This window comes from Canis aureus, chromosome 10 (assembly GCF_053574225.1).
Source record: "Canis aureus isolate CA01 chromosome 10, VMU_Caureus_v.1.0, whole genome shotgun sequence".
In the NCBI taxonomy this organism is placed as follows: Eukaryota; Metazoa; Chordata; class Mammalia; order Carnivora; family Canidae; genus Canis; species Canis aureus.
In genome coordinates, this window is record NC_135620.1 from 2,270,493 (window position 1) to 2,290,499 (window position 20,007).

Sequence of the window (20,007 nt, forward strand, 5' to 3'; positions counted from 1 at the left end):
TCTTCATATGGGCCTGCTTTCATTAATTTTGATGGGAGTTCTCTATGCCTCCCAGATCTTAATGTCTGTTTCCTTCCCAAGATTAGGGAAGTTTTTAGATATAATTTGCTCAAACAAATATTCTGCCCTTTCCCCCCCTCTCTTCCTTTTCTGGGACTTCTATGATACAAATGTTATTATGCTTTATAGAGTTGCTGAGTTCTCTGAGTCTATATCCATGATGCAATATTTTTCTTTTTCTCTTCTTTTAAGCTTCATCATTTTCTATATTATGTATTCATTTTCTATTTCTTCCATCCTTGTCATTACATCCAGTGTAATGCATCTCAGCTATATAGTGTTTTTTATTTTGGTCTGACTAGTTTTTAGGTCTTTTATCTATGTTGTAAATGACTCCTTTGTGTCTTCTATGCTTTTCTCAGGCTCAGCTAATATCCTTATGATTGCTGTTTTAAAATCTGGATCAGGCATATTACTTATACCTGTTTCGATTAGAACCCTGACCTTCGCCCTTTTCTTGTTTCTTTTGGGATGAATTCCTTCATCTTGGCATTTTGTCTAGGTTTGTGCTCTCTTTTGTGTGTTAGGAAAGTCTGCTATGTTTCCTGCTCCAGAAAATAATGGCTTTGTTCAGAAGAGGTCATATACTATCCAGGGTCTTGTTCTTCAGTAAGTGTTTCTGGTGTATGCTGTGTGCACTCTGCTGCTGTTTTTGGCTACTCTTTCCCTCAGATCAGCCCTCTGCAGAGTTTCTCTTTGCCTGCAGTGGGGAGTTTGGAGACCTTGTCCAGAGGGTAGTATCTTAACCAGGTGTGCTCTGGTCTGCTTGTTAATAGAGATCTGATGCTATTTCCACTAGAGCTAAAGCTTTACAGCACTATATCTTCAGTATATTGGTGCATACAGGGGGGTTTATGCTGGTCTTCTGAGGAAGGGCCCCACTGCTCTGCTTCTCAGGCATACTTACCCTAGTAAAGAAGCACCTGCTGAGTGCACGGGGATATGCCTTGGTGTAAGCAGCTCAGGCCTCCACTGTTGGTGCTATGCTGCTCACTGAAGTCAGTCCATGCTGATGGGCAGGGGAGAAGAAGTAGCACTAGCCCTCTCCTTTGTCCCTGGAGAGGGGAATTTACTCATGCTAATGTCTGGAAGCCCTAACAGGAGAGTGAACAATCTCCCCTCATATGTCTCAGGCATCCCTCAGAACCCTGCCCTCACTCTGTGTCCAAGTTGTCTGCAATTTATCCCAGGCAGACCAGCTAAGTTTAAAAACTCTAAATTTTAGGAACTCAGTGTGGTGCACACACCTGCAATGTTCCTCTGGGGGAGACTCTTGCCACCCTAGGGCCAATGCAGGTTTGTCCAGAAGGGCCATTGCACCAATGCAAAGGAGCTTAGAGTTTAAAGTAAAGCATTAGCAAAAAGCCAGTGTTAGGAACCCTGAGGAGGTATCTCTACCTCTCTACCGCTATTCCAAAGGGTGAGGGAGCAATGCCAGTTCTTTTGTCCCCTCAGAAGCAATGATACCTCACCCAGATGCACACCAAAAAGGGGAACTGCCTCTCCCAGTGTGCCCCAGGGGTTCCCCAGGTCTCTATCCTCCTTTTCCACAGGAGCACTGTAGCACCCACCAGACTCAACACCAGCCAGGGTATGGACCTCTAAAAGCAGTCTTTGAACTCTGCTCATTGCAAAAACTCACAATAATCAGCCACTATCCTTTTCCCAGTCAGTGTTTCCTTGTGTGATCCCCTGTGCACTCTTTTCTCTCCTCTCTCACCTCCCTCCATGATCAGAGCCTCAACAAATGCAGCAACAGAAACAAGCCTCAGAGTAGGGAAGAGTCAGAATCCAAGACCATTGCATATATTATCCAAAATATCTACTTTCTAAATAAATAAATAAATAAATAAATAAAACTTTTACTTTTCAACAACAAAAAATGTTATCTTTTGTCATCTAATGCAAAGCAACAGGGAATTGTGATGCATATTCAGTGGGGGAAACAAACAATAGAAAGTTTCTGAAGGGGCCCATTTATCAGACAAAGCAGACAAAACTTCAAAGCAACTATTTTAAAGATGTTCAAAACACTAAGAGAAAAAACATTTAAAGAATTAGCGGAAAGTAGAACAAGGACTCATTCAATAATCTCAACAAAGAGAAAAAGAATTTTAAAGAGTGAAATGGAAATTCTGGAGTTAAAAAATGTAATTGAAATGAAAAAACAAAACAAAACCCAGCAGATTTCAGATCTCAGGTAGCAGAAGAATAAATCAGTGAATTTGAAAATTCATTAATAGAAATTATCACATGAACAGAAAGAAAAACAATGAATAAAAATGAAAAAAGCCCCGCAATCCTGTGGAAAACAACACTTAGATATAATGGAAGTCCTGGAAGGATAAGAGAGAAACGGGCAGAAAAAATGATGGCCAAAAAGTTCTCAAATTTGATAGGACATTTATTTACAGATCCACAAATCTCAATGAATTGCAAGTAGAATAAATACAAAGATATCCATACCTAGATACATGAGAGTCAAACTGTTGAAAAAGAAAATATTGAAAGCAGAAAGAGAAAATGACATCACCCACAGAGGAATCACAGCAAAATTAACAGCTAATTTCCCATCAGAAACTTTAGAGCCAGAATGCAGTGGATTGACATAGTCAATGTGATAAAAGTGATAAAGTGATAAAAGGGGAAAAGCTGTTGACAAGCAACATTAAGAAAAGTCTTTAAGGAGGATGCTAATTTGAATTCCTATGAACAAAGAAAGAGCATTGGAAAAGACAAATGTATAGGTAATATAAAACATTGATCAATTTTTTTATTTTCTTCCTGTAATTTAAAAGGCATAAGATTACAAAATAATAATTATAACCTGCACTTTTAACATCTAAAGATGCAATAGCATCTCAGACAGGAGAAATAATATATTTATGTTGGAGCAAACTTTATCTTATTTACTAGAAATAAATTAGTATTAATCACTTAATTCAAATTAATCTGAAGTATATTTCTTTTAAATTTTATTTTGATATAATTTTATATTTGCAGAAAATTGGGGGGAAAGTACAGCGAATTCCCTTATACTCTTCAGCCAGCTTCCCTCAATGACAATATCTTGTATAACTACAGTACAATATAAAAACAAGGAAAATTACATTGGTACAATCTACAAAGTTCATTTAGATTTCGCTACTTTACATGAATTTATTTGTATCTGTATTTCTATGCAATTCTTTTACATGCAGATTTGTGTTACCATCACAATCAATATATAGAATTACCAAAAGCCTCCCTTGTGACATCTCTTCATAGCCACATACATCCACTACCCATCCCATGCCTAACCATTGTCAACCACTAATCTGTTCTCTAGTTCTATACTTTTGTTATTTCAAGAATGTTACATCAATGGAATCATATGCTATGTAACCTTTGGGGATTGGTTTTATTCACTCATCATAGTTCTCTTGAGGCCCATCTAAATTGTATGTACCAATAGTTTTTTTTTTTTTTTATTGCTGAACGGCATTTCATAGTATGGATGTACATAGTTGTTTAATTATTCAGCCATTGAAGGACCTTTGAGTAGTTTCCAGTTTGAGGATATCAAGAATAAAGCTGCTATAAACTGGTGAATAAGTTTCTTAATGGAAATGTTTTCATTTCTATGTGATAAATGCCCAAAGTGCAATTGCACAGTTGAATGGCAAGTCCACTTTTGGTTTTCAAAGGAACTGCCAAACTGTTTTCCAGAGTGGCTGTATCATTTTTTATATTTCAATTTTGTACTTAAATTCTAGGTGTAGAATTTAATGATTACTTACATATACACTCAGTGCTCATCACAACAAGTGCCCTCACTAATACCAGAGTGGCTGTATCATTTTGCATTTTGACTCACAATGTATGAATAACCTAGTTTTCTACATCCTCACCGGCATTTGATATTATTACTACTTATTTAGTGATAGGTTGTTGTGGTTTTAATTTGCATTTCCCTACTAGCTAATGATGTTAAACATCTTTTTGTGTGTTTGTCATCTGCATGTCCTGAAGGAGATATTTGAAAATTCAAGATGTAAATTGTAGTTCTTAGAGCAACCACTATGAAAATAATTTTTTTAAAAAGTAAAAATAAAGGGGGAAGAGAGATTAAAATAAACACTAAAAAAATCTATTTAACACAAACAAAGGTAGTAAAGGAGGAACAGAGAAGCAAAAAGCAAAAATAAAACAGAAGACAAAACACACACGAGACAAATAGAAAATAAGTAACAAAATGGAAAAAGTAAATCCACCAATAGCAATAATTAAAATAACTGTGAATAGATTTAAAAGTCCAAATAAAAGGGCAGAGCCTGGGTTTTAAAAAGTAGACTCAATTATATGCTGACTATAAGAGATACAACTTAGATTCACATATACAAATGAGTTGAAATTAAAAGAATGGAAAAAGATATTAATTGCAAACAGTATCCATAAAAGAGCTGGAGTAACTGTAGCAATAATTGGTAAAGGTGACTTTAAGGCTAAGAATATTACAAGGGAGGAAGTGGTGGGGCACCTGGGTGGCTCGGTCAGTTGAGCATCCAACTCTTGATTTTGGCTCAGGTTATGATCTCCTAGGTCATGAGATGGAGCCCTGTGACAGGCTCTGCACGCAGTGGGGAGTCTGAAGATTCTCTCCCCCTCCTCCCCACACTCACACACATGTGCTTTCTCTAAAATAAATAAATCTTTTTTAAAAGGGAGTAAGAGGGACATTTCATGATGAAAATAGACAATAACGTAACTACAGTTGTGTATTGTAAGACTCTATTCCCAATAGCTGATGGAAAAATTGGACAGGAAAGTAGTAAGAATAAAGAGACTTCAACAACACTATTCAATAACTTGACTTGACATTGACTGAACACTCTGCCCCCAAACAGCAGAATATACCTTTTTTTTAAGGACCTGTGGAACATTTTCCAAAATAGAGCATATGATTAGCTATGAAAATGTCCCAATAAACTTAAAAGAATTGAAATCATTAAATGTAGGTTTAAGGACACAGTGGAATAAAATTATAAATCAAAACTAGAAAGAAATATGCAAACCCCCCCCCAAATATTTGGAAATTAAAGAACATACTTCTAAACTATGGGTAAAAGAAAAAATTATAACAGAAGTTAGAACATATATTGAACTGAATGTCATCCAAACATAGCATCAACATTTTTCTAATGCCAATAAAAGGGGAATTTGTAGCTTAAAATACCTAAATTAGAAAAGAGAAAGGTCTCAAACCCCCTATCTTCCATCTTGAGAAATTTTTAAAGAAGAGCAAACTAAACCCAAAGGAAACAGAAAGAATTAAATAATATTAGAACCTAAATTAACAAATATAGAAAATGGAAAAGTGACAGAGGAAGTAAAAACCACAAAATTTGATTTCCTTAAAAAATCAACACAATTGACCAGCATTCAGCCACATTGAACAAAGGAAAGCAAGAATGAGAATGGGAGATGTTCAGATGGATATAATGTAGAAAAGGCACTAACAAAGTTGGAAATGGAAGAGAGGGCATCATTTTCTGCCTTACAGATATTAAGATAAGGAAATACAAACAAATTTTATTCCAGCACATTAGAAAACTGATGAAATGGGCACATTCCCAGAAAGATACCAGTTTCTGAAACTAATTCAAGAAGAATTAGAAAACCTTAGTAAAGGGGATCCCTGGGTGGCACAGCGGTTTAGTGCCTGCCTTTGGCCCAGGGGGCGATCCTGGAGACCCAGGATCGAATCCCACGTCGGGCTCCCAGTGCATGGAGCCTGCTTCTCCCTCTGCCTGTGTCTCTGCCTCTCTCTCTCTCTCTCTCTCTGTGTGTGACTATCATAAATAAATAAAAAATAAGAAAAAAGAAAACCTTAGTAGACCTACAAGATATTGAATTAGTCATTTTTATTTTATTTTTTTGGCAGGAGGGAACACATGCCTTTTATTGGTCTAAGGAGCATAACTAGTTCATAGGCTTGGGCAGAGCTCCCCTATCTGTATGGCTCCCATCTCCCTCTGGGGGATGATGACTCATCATCATGGGGGTTTGTGACTCACCCCCAGGGAGAAGAGTGTTCTGGACAAGGGTGGCAGACAGAGCCAGGATAAAAAATACAGAACTGGGGTCTGAAAGGGTATCATGGTGAAGTAGAAAACACAGGGTTATGAGATCATCCAAATAAAAAGTCCACCAGGGCAGAAGAGAAGTTTCTCCACATGGGCCCCCCACCTGCCCTTGCCAGGAATGGGAGGGGGCAGGAAGCTTTGGCTGGAGATTTCCTACTGTGCCCTTCATGCCATCAGCATCTCCTGGATGTTGTCCTCAGCTTCCTTCACACTCCACTCCAGGTAGGATTTTTTCTGTTCTAGTTCTTTAATTTTTTCTTCTGCTATGTTCTGTTTCTCATTTTTTTCTGTTCTAGTTCTTTAATTTTTTCTTCTGCTATTTTCTGTTTCTCTAACAGCTAACTGAATTACCTCCTTGGACTGAAGAATAAACATTCTTCGTACACCTTCATACATGTTAGTCTCATCTACCAAAGTCATAATCTCTGTATCTGTAAGATGTGCGTGCTTTTTCATTCTGTTTAGCTGTTCAATCTGTATGTCTGCAAGCTTCACCTTCTGTTGAGTGTCAATAACTTTGGCTTGAAGTTCTGTGAAGGCCTTCTTCAACTCCAGATCCACGGGAGCCACCATCTTGGTTCCTGAATTAGTCATTTTAAATCTTCTCATAAAAAGAAGGCAGGCCCACATGGCTTCATTGGTAAACCCTCCAAAGCATTTCAAAAAGAAATTATACCAATCCTACAAATTCCTTCAGGTATACAGGAGGGAACCCCTTCCCATCTCATTCTATGTGGGCAGTATTAACTCTGACAAAAACAGCACAAGAAAATAAAATTTCAGGCCAATATCTCTCATGAATACAGACACAGAAATACTCAATAAGAAGCCAGCCCCTAGGTGGCTCAGTCTGTTGAGCCTCTGACTCTTGATTTCAGCTAAGATCATGATCTTAGGCTTAAGAGACTGAGCCCTGAGTCATTTGGGCTTGGTGCTTAGTATGGAGTCTGCTGGAGATTCTCTCCCTCTTCCTCTCCTTCCCCCTCCAATCTTCCTCTCACTTATGCTCTCTTCTCTCTCTAAAAAAACAAAAAAAAACCTATTAAAAAATACTTACCAAATATAAGCAAACTGTACACCAGAAAGAGTGAGTTTTACAGTTTGCAAATTAAAATCAACTCAATTATGGGAGGAGCCCAAAATGGAATGTAGATTGTGAGAAATGAATCTAGGTGTGGTACAAATGGGAGCTTATAAACTCCTTGAAAGAAAGCTGAAAGAAGCTGATTTTAAAAGTCGTGTTTTAGGGACGCCTGGAGGGCTCAGTAATTGAGTGTCTGCTTTTGGCTCTGGTTGTGATCCCTGCAGTCTGGGATCCAGTCCCACATTGGGCTTACTACAGAGAGCCTGCTTCTCCCTCTGTTTATGTCTCTGCCTCTCTCTCTGCGTCTCTCATAAATAAATAAATAAATAAATAAATAAATAAATTCCTTAAAAAAATAAATAAAAGCAGTGTTTTAGTTAAAAGCAGTGGATACTATAAGACTACACAGAAATAATTGTACACAAACACTTTGATAAGTTCCTCACAGGGTTAGCAATTCTGAAACTAAAGTACATGTATTCTAGGACTGGACAAGTAAGTAAATACATTATAAATAAATGTAAATATATTAAATTGGAAAAATTTTGGATTTGGAAAAATATTAAATTGGAAAAATAAGTAAATATAATATAGGTAGATTAGACCAGGTTTCTCTGGAGAAACAGTTGGAGAAAGAAGTTACACATAAGCAAAGGGGAACAGTTCTGGAGGGAACCCTGTGGTTCTGAATTATAGTCTGAAATGCCAGTATGGATTCATTTATGCACACACATATACACACACACAGAGAGAAATACAGAAACATAGGTAAGTATGCATAGTCAGAAACATATATTTCCTAACTCTGTCTCCTGAGAGGACTTAGAAGCCGAGACTTCCTGAATACAACTGAGTGCCCATACCTGGTTTTTTTAAATTTTATTCTCCAATTGAAGGAAGCAAAGCTCCTTGGAGCAGTAATGGACTCCAGAACTGAGATAGATAAAATACAAGATGATCCTGGAGCATCTTGTGGTGCTAGAAGGTAAAGAAATCCTGCAGAAAGGGGGAAGAAGGGAATGCAGGCATGAGCAGCCTTGTTAAAAGGACTCAAAAACTACCTGAAATAATTTCACAATGGTGACATTTGGAACAATTTGAGCAACAAAATTAATAGTGATTAGATAATAGGACAAAGAATAAAATAAATCCTGATGAGCCCCTACAGATTTACATGATTGAATAAACAAATAAATCAAGAGAACTCTTCCCTAGGGAAGATTTTTTTTTTAAGATTTTATTTTATTTTATTTTATTTTTTTATTTTTTTTTTTTATTTATTTATGATAGTCACAGAGAGAGAGAGAGGAGGCAGAGACACAGGCAGAGGGAGAAGCAGGCTCCATGCACCGGGAACCCGACGTGGGATTCGATCCAGGGTATCCGGGATCGCGCCCTGGGCCAAAGGCAGGCGCCAAACCGCTGCGCCACCCAGGGATCCCAAGATTTTATTTTTTTGAGAGAGAGCACAAGCACAGAGACAGAGGGAAAAGCAGACTCCCTGCTGAGCAGAGAGCCCAAAGCAAGGCTTGATCCCAAGACCCCAAGATCATGACCTGAGCTGAAGGCAGCCGCTTAACTGACTGAGCCACCCAGGTGCCCCCTTAGAGAAACATTTTAATTAAATGTAGAAGAAACAAAGGAAGTAGAAAGAAAATCACCATTACAACAGCACAATAATGATTGCTGTGGGCAAGATTCACAGATAATGCAAAGTTCAAGGATAAACAGGGTTCTTTTGTAGCATCAAAGTATGACTCCCTCCCTCCCCCCCATATTTATTACACAGGGGAAAATAACTATACAAAGTGGAGAACCCTGGCAGACACCACCTTAATCAGATGATCAAGGTTAACATTTCCCATAATAAGACATACAGATATATACCTCTGAGATGAGAAGGGTACATCACCTCTGTGAGATTTTTCTTAAAAATCCATAACCTCTATGTTCTTCTATGAAAACAAAGAGATACAAATCCAGGAAATTCTACAAAATATCTAACCAGTACTCTTCAGACATATCAAGGTTACACAAGGCATTAAGACCGAGAAACGGTCAGTTTGGAAGAGTCAAAGGAAACATGACAACTAAATGCAATTTGGAATTCTGGATTGATACTGAGACAGAAAGCAACCTTTACTAGACAAACTGGGAAAATCCAATTAAAGTCTGAAGTTTAGCTAATGGCATCATATCAATGTTAGTTTCCTGGTTTCGTTTTTGTTTGTTTGTTTGTTTGTTTGTTTTGTTTTTTAGATTTTATCCATTTACTCATGAGAGACACAGAAAGGCAGAGACATAGGCAGAGGGAGAAGCGGGCTCCCCATAGGGAGCCCAATACAGGACTAGATCTCCAGACCCCGGATCACACCTTGAGCCAAAGGCAGACGCTCAGCTGCTGAGCCACCCAGGCATCCCAAGTTTCCTGGTTTCGATAATGGTTCGGTAAGATGATAACATTAGGAGAAGCTTAGTGAAGGCTAGATGGGATTCTCTGTACTCTTTGTAAACTGTTCTGTAAGTCTAAAATTGCAGCAAATTTAAGAATTAAATAAAGACTAAATTGTCACAGGTCATTTCCTAACATACACTAGACATGTTCAAGCCCATAGCGATGTCAGAGAGTAGGTGAGAAGTAGAAGTGGAAAAAGGCTAGTGTGTGGGTTGCTTTCCCATGCACTCAATACAAAAATCAGGAGTCAGCATCTTAGAGGCATGAAGTGGTACTCCTTTCCTATCAGCTGAGCCATAGATAACTTGACACAGTTAAGGCTAGCTCTTTATACAAGTCCATTTTTCCTCCACTATGTTCAAAGAACAAAGACATGGAATATTTGGCAAATTAACAAAAAGTCACATATATATTCAGTATATATTGTTATATGTAATATATGTTATATATTTGATGTTATATATGTATGTTATATCATATATGTTATATATGTATATGTATTATATACATATCACCTATGTATCACACACATAAATAATATATACATATATTTTATATCAATTATATATTCTATTATGCTTTCTAATTATGTATTATATACATATATTATACATATGTATTGTTATATATACATCTATATTATACATATCCATTACATATATACAGTATATATCATGTATATTACATATACATTAGATTATGTAATATACAATATACACATGCACATATATGACTATATATAACATAAATGTATATGACTATATATGTGTGTGGCACATATAACTTTGTTCCTTTACTGAATGTTCATGTGGTACCAAGTGTTCATATGTAGAAAGGAGAAAGATGGACAAAGGTTCAATTAAGCAAATGAGGAAGGTGGGCAGGGGCAATTATGGCAGCCCTGGATGTCTCATCTGCTCCTCCCCTTTTGCAGGGACCCTGCCCACTGGGTGGGCCAGCCTAACAAGCTCCAGCCACCCAGTTTCTTTCTTTCTTTTTTTAAAGATTTATTTATTCATGAGAGACACAGAGAGAGAGCAAGAGAGGCAGAGACACAGGCAGAGGGAGAAGCAGGCTCCATGCAGGGAGCCTGTCGTGGGATTTGATCCTGGGACTCCAGGATCAAGCCCCAGGCTGAAGGCAGACGCTAAACCGTTGAGCCACTCAGGGATCCCAGCCACCCAGTTTCTAAGGACACATCTGGCAGAAAGACAATGGGAACAGAACGTTGTCTCTGTGGAGAGAGCTAACCTACTTGATGGGGGTATTGGTCTCGCAAGGCACAGTGCCCTGGCCTTAGCTGGACTTTGGTGGTTTCCTACAATGCTTCTCCAAGGAACCAGCGAGGCCCGTACAAAATGCCTGGGTGAGCCAGGGAAGGAGGACCAATTTTTTAGAGCCAAGCCAAGCAAGGCAGAAGTTTAGGGAACACCAAAAAAAGAAAAAAAAAACAACAACACAGCGGGTGGAGGTGCTCCTCCATCCGCGGGCCTGATGGGTTCTGCATCGGCCAGAAGCTCTTCCGCGGTGCATCAGTGCTGGGGGCGGGAGGGAGAAGTGAGGACAAACCCGCAGGCTGAGCCTGCTGCAGTTGGAGATGGCCTCAGGCTTACCCTTCCAAGACCTTGTTGATCCACTGGATCACAGCTTTCTTCTCTAGGTCAAGGTCTTCAGCAGTGACTCGATAACCTAGCTGGGGCGGTGGAGGCAGGATCATTGGGTCATTTCCCCTCGATGACAGCAGTAGTGGAATCTTGCGCTTCTGCGGCCTGGAGTGGGCAGATGCCAGTGAGCGATTCTTTAGAGTGTGCTTTCGCCCAGAAGGTGCATCTGCAACCTTTTCATTCCTGATCTTTCTTTGTGGTTCTGCTGAGGCCGACGAGCTAGAATGACAGCTTTCCTCACTGGCTTTCTTTGTCGGCAGCTGGGGCTGGACTGAGGATGGGGCTGGCCCCGGCACCCCAGATGCACCTCGACGGCTCCTCTGTAAGGGTAGGAAACCTCGAGTGGAGCTGTAGGAACTGGTGATGGCATTGCGTTTGCTGCATGAGCTCAAGAAGCAGATGTGGGATTTCTTCATCAGGCTGTCTTCTAAGCTGGTGGAACAGAAGTCTCTCTTCAGAGGCCCAGGTGTAGGCACGAAGGAAGAGAGGACTCCATTGACCATCAGACGCCTAAATGCTGACTGTACACTCCGGCTGCCCTCGGGCCTCCTTCTCAGATCGTCCTGCCTCTCGGGGACTGGGTACCCTTCCTCTGGCCTTGCCAGCCCTGCCCTGCCCTCTACCAGGGAGGTCAGGTCCTCCTCCGCCTTGGCTCTCACTTGACCATTCTCTTTGAGGGCCCTCGCCAAGGTCTCCCTTACACACGGATTTGGGAGGTGACCAGGAAGTGAAGACCACATACAGATGACTGTCTGCTTCAGAGCCAAACGGAGCGTCGGTTTGCCCTTAGCCGATGCCATCTTCAGGATCACTGAGGTGCAGAACATCGTAGAGGTGCAAGCAGGCAGCACTGGCTTCGGATGGTCGGTCTGGGGCAGAGCGGAAAAGGCCCCCAGAAATAAACACCGGGCCTGCTGGATCGGATTCTGCCGCGGGTGGATTATGGCAAACCGCCTGCGAGGCCGACGGCGACGCGGCGAGGCCACAAGATCCTCATAGGACAGCCCGCGAGCCACTTCGAGGGTCGGCGCCGCTGAGCGCACCCGGCAAGCGGGGGGAACAGGGCAGGCGGGGTGCGCGGGCCCAGGCCCGGGGCTCGCAGTTGTCTCGGGTCGGTCCCCACCCAGCGGAGCAGAGGACGGTGGCCGAGGGCGAGGCCGGCTCAGGTAACTGCCCATGAGGAGCAGTTCTGCAAGGTCGGGTGCTTCAAATGGAGTCAGTGGCTCCGAGAGGTTTCCGTTGGCTGCCAAAGCGGCCCCAGGCAGAGCGCAGACTGTTGGGTGCGCCGCCCGTGACGCGTCCTTGCAACGTAAGAGCAAAGAAACGGGCGCGCGAGCACTGCACGAGGGAAAGGGGAGCGCACCCACAGGTCTGCCCGACCCTTGCTTCGCATCGAAGGTGTTGGCACGAGGTAGACAAGCTCTGCGGGCGCAGCCGCCCTTCACGCAGCCAGCCCCAGCCTGGTTAGCGGGACCGTGCAGACCGTGGTTCCCAGAGCCCACCCAGGAGTGCCCACGGCAAGCAAAAGATTCAGAGTCAGCCCCGGTCCACCTGTGCTTCCTGCCACCCCCCATACTCAGGGGTCAAACCTCTCAGAACCCGTGCTGCCCAGTTCCTGAGGGGTGGTACAACCACCTGAAATGTTCAGGAGGTGGGAGGACATTAGGAGGGAACTGGCTAGACATGAGATATCAAAGCACAGTCGCTGACCTACCCTCTTTCCTTTCCCTAGAATCTTATTTTCCAGGTATTCCTTCTTGTCTCTCCCTCCCCTTTCCTAGGAAGTAAGGATTCTAGAAACATTTTATAAAATCAGAACTTACAGACCCCAAAGAGTTGCAAAGCAATTCTGAGAAAGGACAAAGCAGAAGGCATCATGCTTCTTGATTTCAAGTTATATTATTACAAAGCTGTAGTAATCAAAATGGTATGGAATTGGCATAAAAACATTCAAATCAAAAAGCAGAAGAGAGAGCTCAGAAATAAACCCATATATATATGGTCAATTAATTTATGACAAAGGACTCAAGAATATACAATGAGGAAAGGACAGACTCTTCAATAAATGGTGTTGGGAAAACTGGGTAGCCAGATGCAAAAGAAGGAAGCTAGACCACTTTTCTATATCAAACACAAAAATTATCTCAAAATGGATTAAAACCTTAAACCAAAACTCCTGGAAGTAAGCATAGGTGGTAAGCTCCTCCAAGACATCAGTCTTAGCAATGATTTTTTGGATTTGACAGCAAAAGTAAACAAGTGGGACTATATAAAAAAATAACTCTTGCACAGCAAAAGAAATATCAACAAAATGAAAAGGCAACAAACTGAATGGGAGAAAATATTTGCAAATTATATATCTGATAAGAGGTCAATATCCAAAATATATAAAGAACTCATACAACTCAATAGCAAAAAAACAAACAAAAAAAACCAACAACAACAACAAAAAAAAAGACAACCTCCAAGTAAAAAATAGGCAGAGAACTGATAGACATTTTTCCAAAAAAAAATCTACAGATGGCCAGCAGGTATATAAAAACATGTTTAAAGTCACTAATCATCAGAGAAATCCAAATCAAATCTACAATGAGATATCACCTCACACCTGTTAGAATGGCTGGAATCAAAAAGACAAGAAGTAGCAAGGGTTGGCAAGAATGTGGAGAAAAGGGAAACTTGTGCACTGTTCCTAGGAATGTAAATTGCTGCATTCACTATGGAAAATTAAATTTTAAAATTTACCTTAAAAAATTAAAAATAGAATTGCCATATGACCCAGCAATTCATTCTGGGTATTTATCTGAAGAAAACAAGAACACTAATATGAAAAGGTATATACACCCTTATGTTCTCAACAGCATTATTTACAAGAGCCAAGATATGGAAACAACCTAAATTTTCATCAATGGATGACTGAATAAGGAAAATCGGTATCTACACCCAATGGAATATTTTTCAGCCATAAAAAAAAGAATAAAATCCTGTCATTTGTGACAATGTGGATAGACCGTGAGAGCATGATGCTAAGTGAAATAAGTCAGCGAGAGAAGACAGGTACTGTATATCTCATTCTTACATGCAGAATGTAAAATTTAAAGATACAAAAATAAAATTAAAAAAATAAAATAAAATTTCAAACACTTAGCTCATAAATACAGAGAACAGATTGGTGGTTCCCAGAGGTGGAAGGTGTGAGGTGGGCAAAATGGTCGAGGGGAGTCAAAAGGTACAAACTTCCAGTTATAAAATAAATAAGTCATGGAGATGTGATGTACAGCATAGTGACTATAGTTAATAATGCTGCACTGCATCTGTGAAAGTTGCTGGGCAGCTCGGGTGGCTCAGGTGGCCTTCAGCCCAGGGCCTGATCCTGGAGACCTGGGTTTGAGTCCCACATCGGGCTCCCTGAATGGAGTCTGCTTCTCTCTCTACCTGTGTCTCTGCCTCTCTCTCTCGAAAAAAAATAAATAAAAGTATAAAAAAAAAAAAAAAGTTGCTAAGCAACTAAGTCTTAAAAGTTCTTTTCACAAGAAGAAATTCTGTTACTATTTACGGAGCTAGATATTAAACTTTCTGTGGTGATCATTTTTCAGTATGTCCAAATATCAAATCATTATGTCATACAACTGAAACTAATATAATGTGGTATGTCATTTATATCTCATTAAAAAAATAATCCATTAGATTTTTAAAAAATCAGAATTAGAGGTAACAACTTGAAGTCTTTTGAGGCAGCCAGGAGCAGTATTATCTGGCACCTAAAATTTGATTCCTGTTTTCAAGGTCATGCTTTACCATCACTTCAATCTTTGTTTTCTGCACCTTAACAGATCCTATGGGCCGTTGTGTCATTCTTTTTCAATAAGTCTGTGTCTGTGGAATAAGAGAGATGACCTGGGAATTCAAGATGGAACTCAGAATTTAGCTCCCCACAAACATTCTGACTGATGTTGATAGGATTAGTTCAATAATGAATACATTAGAATATTTAGGCTACTGAACAGCTTTTTTATGTTCTCATAATTACCCTCACTTCCTTGTTGTTGTTTTTAATCTTTTTGCCTTCATTTGGAATATTATCACTTAGTGAATGACACAAGTTATTTTGTTAGGCCAGGTAGTTTGTTTTTCAAAGTAATTATTACTGCTCTCAACAAGTAGTAGAAATTACGATTTTGTAGAACCAGTACCTAAAGGGCTATACATTGGGATGCCTAAGTGGCTCAGTGGTTGAGTATCTGCCTTCGGCTCAGGCCCTAATCCCAGGATCCTGGGATTGACTCCGGCATCTGGAGCCTCAGAGGGTGCCTGCTTCTCCCTCCGCCTATGTCTCTGCCTCTCTCTGTGTGTCTCTCATGAAATAAAATAAATAAAATCTTTAAAGGGCTGTACATTAATAAGATATACAAATGGTTCTAAAATCCAGAAGTTGGACTATCATTTTTTTAAATATTTATTTATTCATGAGATACACACAGAGAGAGAGGCAGAGACATAGGCAGAGGGAAAAGCAGGCTCCATGCAGGGAGCCGGAAGTGGGACCTGATCCTGGATCCTGGGATCAGGCCCTGAGCTGAAGGCAGACACTCTGCTAAGCCACCCAGGCATCCTGGACTATCATTTTTAAGCAAAAAATTTTGACAATACTGACTTATCCTCCCAATGTTTAATCAGCCTATTGTGCTTCAAAGCCCTTTTTAAAATGAAATAAGAGAAAAATTCATTATACTACAACAACATGGATAATATTATCCTAGGCATTTAAAGGTAACCCACTACTCTACTGAAGAAATAAGTCTCAATTATAGACACATTAAAGTAAAACATAATCATATTTCTGTGATCCAACAAATATGTTGAATAATTCTTTTCAATTACTAATTTTTAGACAGCTTTATTGAGACATTTATTCACCATAAAGTTCACCTATATTAAGATTACACTTCAAGAATTTTTAGTAACTTTACAAAGTATGTAATTTTCACCAAAATCTAATTTTATAACATTTCCATTAACCCAAAAAGAAAATGTGTGCCTGTTTGCAGTCACTCCCCATGCTTACCCACAGGCAACTATTCTTTTTGTCTCTATAAATTTACTTTTTCTGAACATTTCATATAAATGAACTCTTATAATATATACTCTTTTATGTCTAGTTTCTTTCACTTAGCATATTGGTTTTGAGGTTCATCTAAGTAGTAGCATGCATTAATACTTCATTACTGTTTTTTGGTTTAAACGGAAACTTATTTGTTCACAACTCTGAGATGCAAGTGTCAGCAGAGTGGATTTCTTTTGAGCCCACTCTCCTTGGTTTGTAGATGGCTCTCTCCCCACTGTGTCCTCACATAGTCTTTCCTTTGCATGTGTGTATCCTAGCCTCCCCTTCTTATAAGAATGTGTCATATTGGGTGCACCTCAGTCATTGACTCTTGGTTTGGGCTCAGGTGGTGGTCTCAGGGTAGTAAGGTGGAGGCCCACATCCGGCTTCATGCCTGAGATTCTTTCCCCTTCTTTTCCACCCCTTTCGTCCCCTGACTGATGGTCTCTCTAAAATAAAATAAGTCAATAAAATCTTCAAAAAAAAAAAAAAAAAAAGAACAAGTCATCCTGGATTAGAACTCACCCCAATGACCTCTTTTAACTCCAAATACCATATTCTGAGGGTTAGGATTTCAACATGTGAATTGTGCAAGGACACAATTTAACCATAGCACTCCATTCCCTTGTTTTTCCAGAATTTTCAGAATTCACATCCACACGTGCAAAATACATTTGCCTTATCCCAACAGTTACAAGTCTTAACCTATGAACTTTAAGTCCAAAATACCATCTAAATAACATCTAAATCAGGTATGGGTGAGAATAGAAGGATGGTTCCTCCTGAGGCAAATTCCACTACAGTGATAAAACTGTGAAACCAAACAAGTTACCTGCTTACAAAATACAATGGTGAGACAGACATAGGATAGATATTTTCATTCCAAAAAGAAGAAATTGTAAAGAAGAAAGCAAGCCCAAAACCTAACAGCAAATTTTATTAGATTTGTATGTTATTCAGACATTTAGTTTATTGTCTCAACATCAGCATTAGCATCTTTGATTCTTCAGCCTGCAATACTTCTACAGAACACATTTATAAGCATTAATATATGCAGCTAATATTAAGATGTTTTTTGGAAAATTCCATTAGATTTTAAAGCTAGAGAATAATCCTCTTTGGCTCAAATGTTCTGTCCTCCAGACCATCCAAGGTACTGGCCTTGCTCCCTCAGCCCTGAGCTGCACCCCAAGCCCTCTGGAACAAGGAGACAGTCTTGCTGGCTGAACATGTGCCCTTTAAACACATGGTGGCAGTGGCAGCCCTGTTGACTTCTGACCTGTGTCTGGGGGCATTTTTTCCTTGTTACTAAAGCATGACCTGTGTTCACATCCAGACAGCTATGTCATCCCATGTCCTGCCTGTGGAATCCCAGAGGTCTGACAGGGTTTCTTCAGTTCATCCCACCTCTGTCTCTCCTCAGTCCAAGCTACAGTGCTTCTGCTAGGATGATTGATTGGATCCACATTATCACATACCATGATCTCTTTAGTGGAGCTTATCCAGCCACACACCTTTGGTGCTCTCTTGAGCAGACCTCATTTTTTGCAATATGGATTAACTGATAATTTTTCAAATCTTCACATTAGTTCCTTTTTGCTTGATAATTCCATTTTCAATTGTTTCTCTCCTGTCACATTTTGCTATAAGCATTCAGGAGAATGCAAGTCATGCCTTCAATGTTTTTCTTAGAAATAGCCTCAACTAAATATCTAAGTTCATCTCTTACACATTCTACTTTTCACAACACATGGGAATACAATTTGGCCAAGTTCTTGGTCACTTAATAGCAAGGATCAGCATTCTTCCAGTTTCCAATAACATGTTCCTCATACCTGTCTCAAAATTTAGTAGGAGAACTTTTAAAGTTCATATTTCTCCAGAGAGAAGAGAGGAGCTGGAAATGGAGTTAATAATTTATCATGCATATGTAAGGAAAACTCCATAAATGCCAGTAGTAAGGGTTTAGAGAGTTTTGAATTCAGTAAACATATCCCTGTACCAGGAGGGTGATGTGATCCAACTCTATAAGGACAGAAGCCTCTGCTCTCAGGACCTTTCCAGACTTTGACAGTGTATCACTTTATCTGGCAGTTCATCCATATCCTTTAGCATATTCTTTATTATCTAATAAACCAGTAAACATAAGTGTTTCACTGAATTCTGGAGTTGTTCTAGCAAATAATCAAATCAAAGAGGAAGGAGGGAGAACCTCTTATTTATAGCCAACTTGGACAGAAGTTGTGAGTAACCTGGGGAACTAACTACTACATGCAATTAGCATCTAAAGTGGGGGGAGGGGGCTTAACCTGTGGGATTTGACTCAATCTCCAGGTAGGAAGTGTCAGAATGAATTAAATTATAGGAACCCAGTTGGGATCACAGAATTGCTTGGTGTTGGGAAAACCCACACACATCAGCTGTCAGAAGTGTGACTATTAGTCATGAAAGTAATGGAGAAACACACAGGAGGGAGAGTGAGGTTTCAAAGTTTTCCTCTTGTGTTTTTGTTTCTGTTTTTTAATCTAGGAATTTTTTAGTTTTAACTCTTACATTTACATATATGATCCATTTTTAATTAATTTTTGTATATTACATGTATCCTGGTGTACTATCATCATTTATTGAAAAGATTATCCTTTACTCCACTGAATTGTGTTGGCACCTTTGTTCAAAATCAATTAATCATAAATGTAACGGTTTATTTCTCAATTCTGTTCCACAGGCCTGTGTATCTTTTCTTATACCACTATCAAACTATCTTGATTACTATAGCTTTGTAAGTTTAAAATTGGGAAGAATAAAAGACCCCACATAGCCAGACAATCTTGAAAAAGAAAAACAAAACTAGAGGTATTACAATTTCAGATTTCAAGTTATATTACAAAGCTGTAGTAATTAAAACAGTATGGTACTGGCACAAAATTAGACACATAGATCAATGGAATAGAACAGAAAACCCAGAAATAAACCCACAATTATATGGTCAATTAATCTTTGACAAAGAAGGAAAGAATATCCAATGGGAAAAAGCCTCTTCAACAAATGGTTTTGGGAAAACTGAACACCAACATGCAACTGAATGAAACTGGACCACTTTCTTATACCATACACAAAAATAAACTCAAAGTGGATTAAAGGCCTAAATGTGAAACCTGAAACCATAAAAATCCTTGAAGAGAGCATAGGCAGTAATCTTTCTGACATCAGCCATAGTGACATTTTTCTAGATATGTCTACTAAGGCAAGGGAAATAAAAGCAAAATAAACTATTAGGACTACACCAAAATAAAAAATTCTGCACAGCAAAGTAAACAACCAACAAAACCAAAAGGCAACCTACTGAATAGGAGAAGATCTTTGCAATAAGGGGTTAGTATCTAAAACATATAAAGAATTGATATAACTCAACACTCAAAAAATAAATAATCCAAATAAAAAGGGCATTTGACATGAACAGACATTTCTCCAAAGAAGACATCCAGATAGCCAACAGATACATGAAAAGATGCTCA

At 39.4% G+C, this 20,007-nt stretch overlaps 1 protein-coding gene across 1 annotated transcript in view; it reads right to left on the minus strand.

Annotated features, from left to right (window-relative positions):
* The window catches only part of LOC144322804 (nuclear envelope pore membrane protein POM 121-like), a 43,813-nt gene extending 30,851 nt beyond the window's left edge, over nt 1–12,962 (minus strand). Inside the window, exon 1 of the mRNA XM_077913150.1 lies at nt 11,338–12,962. Coding sequence (XP_077769276.1) covers nt 11,338–12,962 — 1,625 coding nt within the window. The remainder of the gene's footprint in view (nt 1–11,337) is intronic.
* Nucleotides 12,963–20,007: the final 7,045 nt, after the last annotated feature.